The 12,083-nt window shown below is 33.2% G+C and overlaps 1 protein-coding gene across 1 annotated transcript; it reads left to right on the top strand.

The window, feature by feature from the left end:
- The first annotated feature begins 548 nt into the window (after positions 1–548).
- LOC141492745 (olfactory receptor 14C36-like) lies at positions 549–1,493 on the top strand. Its single transcript, XM_074193403.1, has one exon. The coding sequence runs from the start codon at positions 549–551 to the stop codon at positions 1,491–1,493; it is 945 nt and encodes a 314-aa protein (XP_074049504.1).
- Positions 1,494–12,083: the final 10,590 nt, after the last annotated feature.

The following is a 12,083-nucleotide window of genomic DNA, read 5'->3' as shown; positions in this document are numbered from 1 at the left end:
ATAGAGAACAGTGGAAGGAAGAAAAAAATATAGTTCCTAGAAATGCTATTGCAAAAATAAATGAGAGCTTAGAATTAATATTTTTTAAAAATTTCTGACTTTTTCTTTTATGTTGTTTATGGATATTCATAAAGATAAGATGTTCATGGGAAAGGAATACAATAAGAGGCAATTTAATACTTAAAGATCATTAATTTCATTGGTGGTTTCTGGTCTCAGTTAGATTATCTATACTGATGTGTACATTGCCAGATAATACATTATTATCTTTAAGCATCCATGTTTTTAAGAGATGCATTTCCAGGATATAGAAATATTCTTCACTAGTACAAATCTGCACTTCTCATAAAACAGTTTGAGAGATTTTTCTTGATAGTTAACTGGACTGACTGGAGGCAAATAGCCAAGGAATCATGGGTTCCATATATTAGGAATTAGTGATTAAAATGGAATAATGACTTTTTCTCTTTATCCAAAATGTATGTGTCATAATCTCTGACTGATCACCTATACAATTTCACTTCCTAGCTCATTTACTGAATCTGAAAATGTCCAACATTACCACCATCGTGACTGAGTTTCTACTTCTGGGATTTTCTGACACTCAAGAACTGAAGGTCTTATATTTTTTGCTTTTCTTTCTACTTTACTCATCAGGCTTGATGGGGAATCTCCTCATTGTCATCATCACTATTTTTGACAGGAGACTCCATACCCCCATGTACTTTTTCCTTAGGAATTTGTCCATTGTGGATGCCTGCTACTTATCAGTCACAGTTCCCCTAGAGTCCATTAACTCCCTACTGAACAACAGAGTTATTTCATTTTCTGGATGTGCAGCTCAAATATTCTTGATTGTTTTCTTGGCATATTTTGAATTTACTTTGCTCACTGTCATGGCCCGTGATCGCTATGTTGCCATCTGCCACCCACTTCATTACACAGTGATCATGCGACCCAGTGTCTGCATGAAGATGACACTCACATGCTTGGTCACTGGACTTTTTTATTCGGCTTTCCATACTGGTTACACGTTTCGATTGTCTTTCTGCCAATCCAATGTGATCCCTCAGTTCTTCTGTGATATCCCCTCTCTCCTCAAGATCTCTTGCTCAGAGACATTCAGCAACATGTTCTCCTTATTTATCACTATTCTAGTGATCGGGGCTATCTGCTTTGGCTTCATCATTGCTTCCTACATTAGAATATTTTCCACTGTACTCAGATTTCCAGTGAAAGAACAACAAAGAAAAGCGTTCTCTACTTGCCTGCCCCACATCATAGTGGTTTCTTTGTTCCTTTTATCAATTGGTGTTTTGTACCTACAGCCAACTTCAGAATCTGGGTCCATTAAAGATATAATCCTTTCAATATACTATTCCATAATACCTCCCTTGTTGAACCCCATTATATACAGTCTACGGAATAAGCAGATAAAAGAGGCTGTAAGATTTGTAATGAGTAGAAAACTTCTGCTAAGTAATATTGCATAATTTCTCATTCTAATGTAAATTTTTGGACCTAGCTTATCCAAAAAGGAAAACCCTCATTAATCTATAATTTTTGCTTATGAGATTGTGGGATTATCAATTATTCTTTATATGGTGGTAGTTATAGATGAATCACGGGTCTAAATGAGAAGAAAGTCCCTAGAGTTACAGGTGGTGCAGTGGATAAAGTACTGGCCCTGGTGTCAGGACGACCTGAGTTCAGATCCCAGTTCAGACACTGAATAACTACCTAGCTATTTTACCCTGGGCAAATAATAGCATCGCTTTGCAAAAGAAAGAAAGAAAGGAAAGAAAGATAAAAGTTTTATAGTTATCTATGATATTATCTATATCATTTCCATTAATATCATTTTGAAGCACAATCAAAAATTCAAAATAATATCTTTTATTCTAATGTATTTTGCATATCTGCTTATAAAACAATAAATAAGAATTCTATGCCAGATATGAATCATAGGGTCTTCTTTCCACCTCTGATTCACACAGACTTGTCTGGTTCCTTAGAACAAGACTGAATTCATTTCCACTTTAAGCTTCTGCTGGTTGCTCCTGAAAGTCAGTTGGATCCCTTTCTTGGTTTTTTAAGGAAGAAGTTGAATTTGTATTTTTATGCAACATAGAATAACGATCAACTTTGCATACAACCTGTAAATGACAAATAACTACTGTATCTTTGCCAAGAAAACCCCAAATGGAACCACAAAGTGTCATACTTGATTAAAATAACTGAGCAACAATGAACATCTGCTTTTTTTTTGAAATGTTCTTTTTTAGTATTAAAATTCAATTTTTTTCCCCCAAGAATGTATAAGAGACTGCAAGGAGTCAGGGTAATTCTTATATGATCTCATCCTACCTGTATTTCACATATTTTCTGAGTCCAGATATACTACTTTTTCCACTATTCAATGCTATTTCCCTAAAACATGGAAAAGCAACAAAAAAAAATACAGACATGGATGAAGCTATGAATTCTCAAAGAGAAATTGAGCTTAATGGAAAGTATTACACTGAAAGCAGATAAGATAAAATGAATAGATTATTCTACAATTTTTTTATATAGAGATAGAAGAGTAATATTTCCACATGGACATTTTGGTGCCAAACTAGAGAAATGCTTTACATTTTAATATCTAAATTGAGGACATTTCAAAATAATGGAGTTATAGGTAGTAAAGATGCAATAGTTGAGATGCTAGGAGAATGGCAGATTGGAGACTGGCATCAACTGGACCTGAGTTCAAATCTGTCTTCAATCACTTACTAGCTAGTTGTGTGACCCATGGCAACTCAGAACCCTGAGTGTCTAAAAGTATTCATTACTAATTCTGCTATGAAATATGACTGTAAAATCACTTTACACTGAGAAGTGTCTGAATTATGTCACAAAGAGATGATTGTAGCACATGGTGAATTCTAACTTTTCTAAAAAAGGTCATGATTTCTGGACCAAAATTTGAGAATAAAATTAAAAAGAAAAATTTTAATTATGTTATTGTTTGTGTCCTATATTTCAGAGAAAATGGCACCAACAAAAAAGCAAGCAATGTAGGATACATTTCAGTGTGAGAACTAATCAGGAGTGACTATCCTGAATTAGAAAGTCCAAGACATTTCTCTCCTCTAGTCAATTACGCAAGGGACAAATATGATAAAAATGTATAGAAATATTGAAAGAATTATTTCAAGGTATCTGTAAAGATATTTTTCAGTTGCACTAAAATGTACATGTGTTTGGATTTGTTGGAATTCATTTTGTAAGAATTATGTATACAAATGACATAAAATCAAATAATGTATTTCTCAGTATAATCTTTACTCTCAAATCAATTGATCAAGAATAATCTACTATGTAATCCTGATTTTTTCCTAAGGTGTTTACTATGATGACAATAAAATGAGTAGTTGCACTGTTTACTATTTAGCTATTTCTTTGAATGTGAGAATATCTGTTGGTAGGAATAAATCTGAGATTTGGTGTGAGTTGAGGATCTTTTGAAAAATTGCTTTGGAGAACTAAAGTCCCTGTCTGAATTAATTACTTTATTATTTGGTAAAATAAATGAGATTTTTGTCTTCTTAAAATGAATAATGAAGTCCAATGGAATTTAACTATCATATATTAAGTACTTAGATGATGTATTTCATTCCCAAAACTGAGCCTTCCATGCTGGAATTGAACACGTATTACAGAAAAAAAGATACCTAGAAGAACATTGAAAATTTTACCTTTAAAATGAACAATGTAGATGAATTTAAAAAAAAAATCATTATCTTGATGCTTGTCTTTAACTTAAAAATCCTGTTTAAAACTTCCCTTTTTTTATTTTAAGGGTTTTTTTTACAAGGCAAATGGGGTTAAGTGACTTGCCCAAGGCCACACAGCTAGGTAATAATGAAGTGTCTGAGGCAGGATTTGAACTCAGGTACTCATGACTCTAGGGCCAGTGCTCTATCCACTGTGCCACCTAGTTGCCTCAACTTAAAATTTTCTAATCCAATCAAAATCCTACAATTAACTGCCAGGATGAATTCTATAATATGTGGGGAAAATTATTATTAACTAACATTTTTCACATGTACATTAAATTGATTGCACTTCTCTCCCATATTTTCTCAGATATGAAGGAAAATCATAAAAAAAATTGAAGGCTTCTTCACATTCCAAAGATTTAATGATTTCTATCCCATACATATTTTCTGTGTTTGCATTGGAGATTTCATTTCCCATCTTCTAATTATCCCATATGCTATGATAGGCAAGTCATTTTAGTCTCCTCTCCCTCAATTCCTGCAAAATAAAAGAAATAAACTAAATGTTTCTAAGTGTTTTCTAACTCTTAATTCTAGAGTTCAATGATTTAAAGTTCATCAAGGTTTCTTTTTTGAAAATTTTCCCATATTCAATACATTGAAATAATCTCCCTCCCCAAATAAAATCTTTCTGAGAAAATAAAAGGTGTCTGTGACTGAAGTCTTTTTCACATGCATTGTATTGAGTCTTTATCCAATGAATTCTCTTATCTTCAGTAAGATGGACCCTGAACCTAAAGACTTTTTCATATTGATTACACTAATCAAATTTCCCATTCTTACTGTCTCTCTTTCCAGTATCTTTTACATCCTGTAAGATTTCCCTATTCTTTTTTTTTTATGTTTTTGCAAGGCAAACAGGGTTAAGTGGCTTGCCCAAGGCCACACAGCTAGGTAATTATTAAGTGTCTGAGACTGGATTTGAACCCAGATACTCCTGACTCCAGGGCCGGTGCTTTATCCACTATGCCACCTAGCCACCCCAGATTTCCCTGTTCTTAAAGTTTTTCGTTAAACAGATCAACAAATAATATAGATAGTATTTAAAATAAAATAGGTGAAATTAATTTTTAGAGCCTGAGATGCCACATGTTACTTATAAACTAATTTAATTCATGCTTGTTTTTTAATGGAAAACAGATAAATCATTTAAAAGAGCCAGTAAAAGCAAAATATGTCTTTTCTTATATAACTTTTCACCCACAATAGTGATGCACCTCAATTTTGTCCATGCACACAAATCTAACATTACAATTAAAAATATAAGATTTCTTAATAAAGTGATTTCTGATTTATCTTTGTAGGTAGATTGAATATCTCCAAAACACAAATTACTATTCAAAGTATTTTTCTCAAAATAAACTAAGTAAATTGAATATGTGCACATACCGAAAAAAACTGACATAATATTCAGCTAGTTAGACAAAAATCTATAGTGGTAAATGGCGGGGGACTTTATTTACAAATAAATGTTTAAAACTATTTTCTATAATTAAATATAGTATGTTACTGTATTGCTAAATAAATAAAATATGATATATTAATACTTCACTATAAATAATGCATACCAGAATTTTTATATATTTTTATATATTGTCAATTGTTCTTATCAAGAAGTTACTATAATAATGCTGGCTAAATAAAAATTGCATATTTTGAAGCTCTATGAATGGTCCATATTTTGCCAAATCTTTCTGCTACCCTTAGGGGCGATGACACATGTATATCAAATTCATCATTCATTTTCAATTGCTGCTGGTATCATGAGTTTTCTGCAATGTGTACAGTATAAAAACCTTGAAAATATCCATGGATAAAAATATTTTAGAAAAAAGTAGATATTTACAGTCTCATTGTGTTTATTTCACAGCAAGATCCCCCTTCCCCCAAGTAAAATAGATAACTATTCTACTGAGAGAATGTTTTGCTTGACTATGCAAATATGCTTGACAATGCACTAGCATTTCTTTTCTCTCCTCTTACATTGCATTATTTTGCTCTAGTGTGCAAGCAACATGCCAGTTTAAAATAAAAACTATTTCATGTATAGATACTTAGTGTGGATTTTAAACCACAAGATCTAAGGTAATCCAAACTAAAATTGCATCACCGATTCAAGTAAAACATGACATGCTAGAAATAAAAAAGATAAAACACATTTCATGAATTCAACCAGAATTATCTCTTGTGTGTTTTAGTTCAGAAGTTTCAGAATGTAAGTTAGATGGAGAATCAGGGAAGAAGATTGCAGTGCAGAAATGTTAATGTTGCCTGTACTGATTTAAGTGGTGAATCAACTGGACTATGAAACTCTGAGATGTTAAGAAAATGTTTCTCACTTTTTGTTCTCATCAGATTAGGACTAAAGGTAACATATATAAACACTCAGTTAAGTTGAGCAATTTATGTTACCTTTCTGCTATTAAATGGGGTAAGGGGGAGGGGGAGGAAAAGCAGACTTAACAGAAGGAAGAAGAGGTAAAGAGAAAGGGGAAAGAAAGGGGAAGGGAATTGGATACAAGAGGGAAAATACACTGAAGGTGATGATATTCAGAAACAAAATACTGGGGGAATATAAATAAAGTGAAAAAAGGGGGGGAATATAAATGGAGGGAAGATAACATGGTGGACAATAAAGATTTAGTAATTCTAACTTTGAATGTGAATGGAATGAACTCTCCCATAAAATGTAAGTAAATAGCTGACTGAAATAATAACCAGTATCTTAAATTATTGTGCTTACAAGAATCTCATTTGAAGAAGAGAGATGCATACAGAATAAATGTAAAAGTTTGGAGCAAAATATGTTTTGCTTCAGCTGAAGTGAAAAAAGCAGGGGTAGCAATCCTTATCTCAGTCAAAGCAGTTGAAAAAATAGATCTCATTAAAAGAGATAATGAAGGAAACTATATCCTCCTAAAAGGTACTATAGACAAAGAAGCTATTATAATATTAAATACATATGCACCAAGTGGTATGGCATCCAAATTTTTAGAGGACAGGTTGAAAGAGTTACAGGAAGACAGACAGCAAAATTCTAATGGTGGGAGACCTCAAGCTCCCGCTCTCAGATTTAGATAAATCTAACTATAAAATAAACAAGGAGGAAGTTAAAGAGGTAAATAGAATGTTAGAAAACTTAGACATGATAGACCTTTGGAGAAAGTTGAATGGCAATAGGAAGGAACATACTTTTTTCCCCCCCTGCATTACATTGCACTTACACAAAACTAACCATGTTCTAAGGCATAAAAACCTAACAATCACATACCAAAAAACTTAACAAGCAGAAATAGTGAATACATCCTTTTCAGATCAAATTGCAATAAAAATCACATGCAATAATGGGCCAGGGAGAGATATACCTAAAACTAATTGGAAAGTAAATAACCTCATTTTAAAGAATGAGTGGATGGGGTGGCTATGTGGCATAGTGGATAAAGCGCCAGCCTTGGAATCAGGAGTAGCTGGGTTCAAATCCGGTCTCAGACACTTAATAATTACCTAGCTGTGTGGCCTTGGGCAAGCCACTTAACCCTGTTTGCCTTGCAAAAACCTAAAAAAAAAAGAATGAGCGGATTGAACAACAAATTATAGAAAGAATTAATAATTTCATCCTCTGTAAGGACAACAGAGAGACAACATACATATCAAAACTTATGGGATACAGCCAAGGCAATTGTCAGGGGATATATTATATCTTTAAATGCTTACCTGAATAACTTGGAAAATGAAGAAATCAATGAACTAAACATGCAACTGAAAAAATTAGAAAAAGAACAAATTAAAATACCCCAATTAAATAACAAACTAGAAAATCAAAAAATTAAGGGAGAAATTAGCAAAACTGAAAGCAAGAAAATTATTGAATTAATATATAAAACCAAGACTTGGTTGTATGAAAAACCAATAAAATTGATAAACCTCTGGTTACTTTGATTAAAAAAATGTAGAAAACCATCTTACCAGTATCATAAATGGAAAAGGTGAACTCACCACCAATGAGGAGGAAATTAAAGTAACTGTGGAATTATTTATCTGAACTCTATGTTAATAAATTTGATAGTCTAAGTGAAATGGATGAATATTTTAAACAAAATATATGCTTCCAAGGCTAAATGAAGAGGAAATGAAATACTTAAATAACCCTATCTCAGAAAAAGAAATTCAACAAGCCATTATTGTACTCCCTAAAAAAATCTCCAGTGCCAGATGGATTCACAGTTTATACAACAGAAAGATCTGCCATGAATATTTTGTAACACGTGGGACATTGCCAATTGGAATTGCTTGGTGAAAGAGTATGATCAGTTTTATTGTTATATGGGCATAACTTCATATTACTGTCCAGAATTTTTGGATTAATACACAACCCAACCAACAAAGCATTAATGCCTGAATCTTCCCATAACCTCACCAACAAAAGAGAAAATTTTGAGAAAGTGCTCATTAAGATTCTGTAGGGTTTTTTGTTTGTTTTGGTTTGTTTTTTCTTCATCTTAATTTTTTTTATGTAAGTCCATTTTCATTGCATATGATATTTTATTCAGTCCAAGTAGTGGCACTGCTGGATCAGAGGGTATGCACAGTTTTGTTGCACTATGGTTGAAACTTAGTGAGGTGCAAAATCTTTGGCTCAGTAAGGAGGCAGATGAAATTCAATTTCATGCAGATAGTAACAAACCAAGGGAGTTTTTGATGCCTTGAAGGCTATCTATGGGCCAAAGAGCTATGGTGCATCTCAACTGCTCAGTGCTAATAGATCAACATTGATCAATGATATAGACATGATTTTAGAGAGATGGACTGAACACTTCCATAATATTCTTGACTGGCCTTCATCAACTGATCATTTACCTCAAGTTAAAATCAATCTGTCCCTAATTGAAGTTCCAACTGAAGAAGGATCCATTAGGATCCTTCAAAGTGGCAAAGTACCTGGAGTAGATTATATTCCAGATGAATCTCCAAGTTGGGGGGGTCCATTACTCATCCAAAAGTTGAGTGAAATTTTCCAAGGTAATGTGGCATGAAGAGGTTATCCCCAAAGAATTAAATCATGCCTCCATTGCCCATCTCTATAAAGCTAAAGGGAAAGGAATACCCTTTGCCAATCACAGGGGTATTTCTCTTTTTGTCAGTGCTGGTAAGATTCTTGCCAGAGTCCAATGGGTATATTGATATTGTATTTCTATTGTTTATAATTAGATTTACTAGGGAGGAAGATTGGAAATATTACTACTTTCACTAAGCATTGCGTTACCTGTTCCTACAAATATATTGGGGTATCAAATCAAGACAAGTAAATCCAATTTCTTCTATCACTGTCTGAAGGTTCATTGAAATCAAGAAATGTGATGCAAAAGTGGAGCAGCCCAATAGATAGAGCACACTACCCTGGGTTCTATTCTGGCTGAGTTACTGGAGATCCTTTCTCAGTCATATATTGTCTCTTGCCTCCCTCCTCCCCCTACATTTTCCCACATCCTCTCTCACAATACACACATATCTACTCATAGACATACACATACAAACATTCTCTTTCAAACTCAGATTTACTCAAAGGTTTGGAGAACTTTTGTCACATATAGTGTTGCCTACAATCACATGCATCTTCTCTTAGTTCCTCAGATTTCCAACGTGTCCATGAAATAGAATCTACAATTATCTCTCTATCTCTGTAGCACTCATGGACTCCCTTCTCAGGCACAGGTTTTAAAAATAAGCTCCTCCCTGAATCAAAGAAGTACCAAGCCTACCCTTTCCTTGGCAAAGGGACAAAGATTATTGTTGATTCTTATTCATGGACATGTTGGAAATTTGGGTAATCTTGGAGTTCTCCATACATTCTAACCCATTAAATTGATGTAACTTGTATTTGGCTGTTGCAGTATCATCTATGTTTGATTTAATCCTCAATGAAAATAAAGAATAATCTTACATAGACTCTTCTTTGTGATCATTTACCGATAGTTTATATGGATTTAGGGAAACATAGCTTTGAATCCAGGTTCTGGCACTTAATGCACACATGGTATTGTGGAAGTCACTTAACCACTCAGGTTCCTCAACTTTAAAATGAGGATTTGGGAATTGATTATTTCAAATGTTTCTTTCACCTTTAAAGATCTGATCCTTTGATCACATTTTTGATGCCATTCTCAATTTTATTTTAGTTTTCAAAAATATTTTATTTGTTTTCCAATAATATACAAGAGTAGCTTCTTCCTATCATTTTTTGTAAGATTTTGTATTTTACACTCCCCCCCCACTCTCCCTTCCTTCCCCCCCCACCCACAGAAGGTATTCTATAATCTTTACTTTTTTTCCATGCCATACATTGATCGAAATTGAATGGGTTGAGAGAAAAATCATATCCTTGAATAGAAAACAAAATATTAGAGATAACAAAATTATGTAGTACATAAGACACTTTTTTTTAATTGAAGGTAATAGACTTTGCTTGTTCTTTAAACTCCACAGTTCTTTCTTGGGATACAGAAGGAATTCTCCATCAGAGATACTCTAAAATTGTCCCTGATTATTACATTGATGAAATGAGCAGGTCTATTAAGGTTGATCATCACCCCCATGTTGCTGTTAGGGTGTACAATGTTCTTCTGTCTCTAATTCCTCTCGCACAACATCAGTTCATGCAAGTCTTTCCCAGTTTCTCTGAAATTCCATCCCTCTTGGTTTCTAATAGAACTATAGTGTTCCACAACATACATAAGCCATAATTTGTTCAGTAATTCCCCAATTGATGGACATTCATTTGATTTCCAATTCTTTGCTACTGCTATCAGGGATACTATGAACATTTTTGTACAAGTGATATTTTTTGCATGATCTCTTCAAGGTACATTCCCAGGAATGATATTGCTGGATCAAATGGTAGGTCATTTGGGCATAATTCCAGATTGCTCTCCAAAAAGGAAGAATGAGTTCACAGCTCCAACAACAATGTATTTGTGTCCCAGATTTCCCAAATCCCTTCCAACATTGAACATTGTCCTTTCTGGTCATATGGGCTAATCTGATAGGAGTGAGATGGTACTTTAGAGTGACTTTAATTGGCATTTCTCTAATAAGTAAGGATTTAGAGCAATTTTTCATTGAATATGGATAGCTTTGATTTCCTCATCTGTAAATTGCCTTTTGACTATTTATCAATTGGGAAATGGCTTATTTTTTCTTTTTAAATTTGACTCAATTCTCTATATATTTTAGAAATGAGTCATATGTCATAAATATTAGTTGTAAAATGTTTTTCCAATTCACTATATTTCTTTTGATCTTGATTATAGTGGTTTGTTTGTGCAAAAAGCTTTACAATATAATGTAATCAAAATTATCTAATTTATTTTTAATGATGTTTTCCATCTTTTTTGTGGTCATAAACTGCTTCCCTTTCCATAGATCTGAGAGGTAACCCGTTCCCTGATCTCCTAGTTTGCTTATAATATTGTCTTTTATGTCGAAATCCTCTACCCATTTTGATCTTATCTCAGTATAGGGTGTGAGATGATGATCTCATCCAAGTTTCTGCCATACTTATTTCCAATATTCCCAACAGTTTTCAATGAAGAGAGAGTTGTAATCCCAGAAGTTGGACACTTTGGGTTTGTCAAACAGCATATTACTCTAATTGTTTCCTGCTGTCTCCTTTGCACTTCATCTATTCCATTGACCCACCACTCTGTTTCTTAGCCAATACCAAACACTTTTGATGACTGATGTTTTATAATATAATTTAAGATTTGTTAGGGTTTCTTTTGCACCTTATTTATTAAATCGCAGGATATTCTTGACTTTTTGTTTCTCTATATGAATTCTGTTATAATTTTTTCTAGCTCATTAAGGTAATTTTTGGAAGTTTGATTAGTAAGGCTCTAAATAAGTAGTTTAATTTAGGTATAATTGTCATTTTTAATTATATCAGCCCAGCCTATCCATGAACAGTTGATATTTGTCCAGTTATTTGAATCTGATTTTATTTGTATGAAAAGTGTTTTATAGTTACTTTCATAGAGCTTCCCGAGTCTTCCTTGGCAGGTAAACTCCCAAGTATTTTATATTGTCTGAAGTTGCTTTAAATGAAATTTCTCTTTCTAGCTCTTGCTGCTGTATCTTGCTAGTAATATATAGAAATGCTGAGGATTTATGTAAGTTTATTCTATATCCTGTGACTTTGCTAAAGATAATTGTTTCTAGTAGTTTTTAGATAATTTTTAAAGATTCTCTAAGTATACTATCATG

This window comes from Macrotis lagotis, chromosome 1, assembly GCF_037893015.1.
Source record: "Macrotis lagotis isolate mMagLag1 chromosome 1, bilby.v1.9.chrom.fasta, whole genome shotgun sequence".
In the NCBI taxonomy this organism is placed as follows: Eukaryota; Metazoa; Chordata; class Mammalia; order Peramelemorphia; family Peramelidae; genus Macrotis; species Macrotis lagotis.
This window is presented reverse-complemented; position numbering and strand designations above follow the sequence as displayed.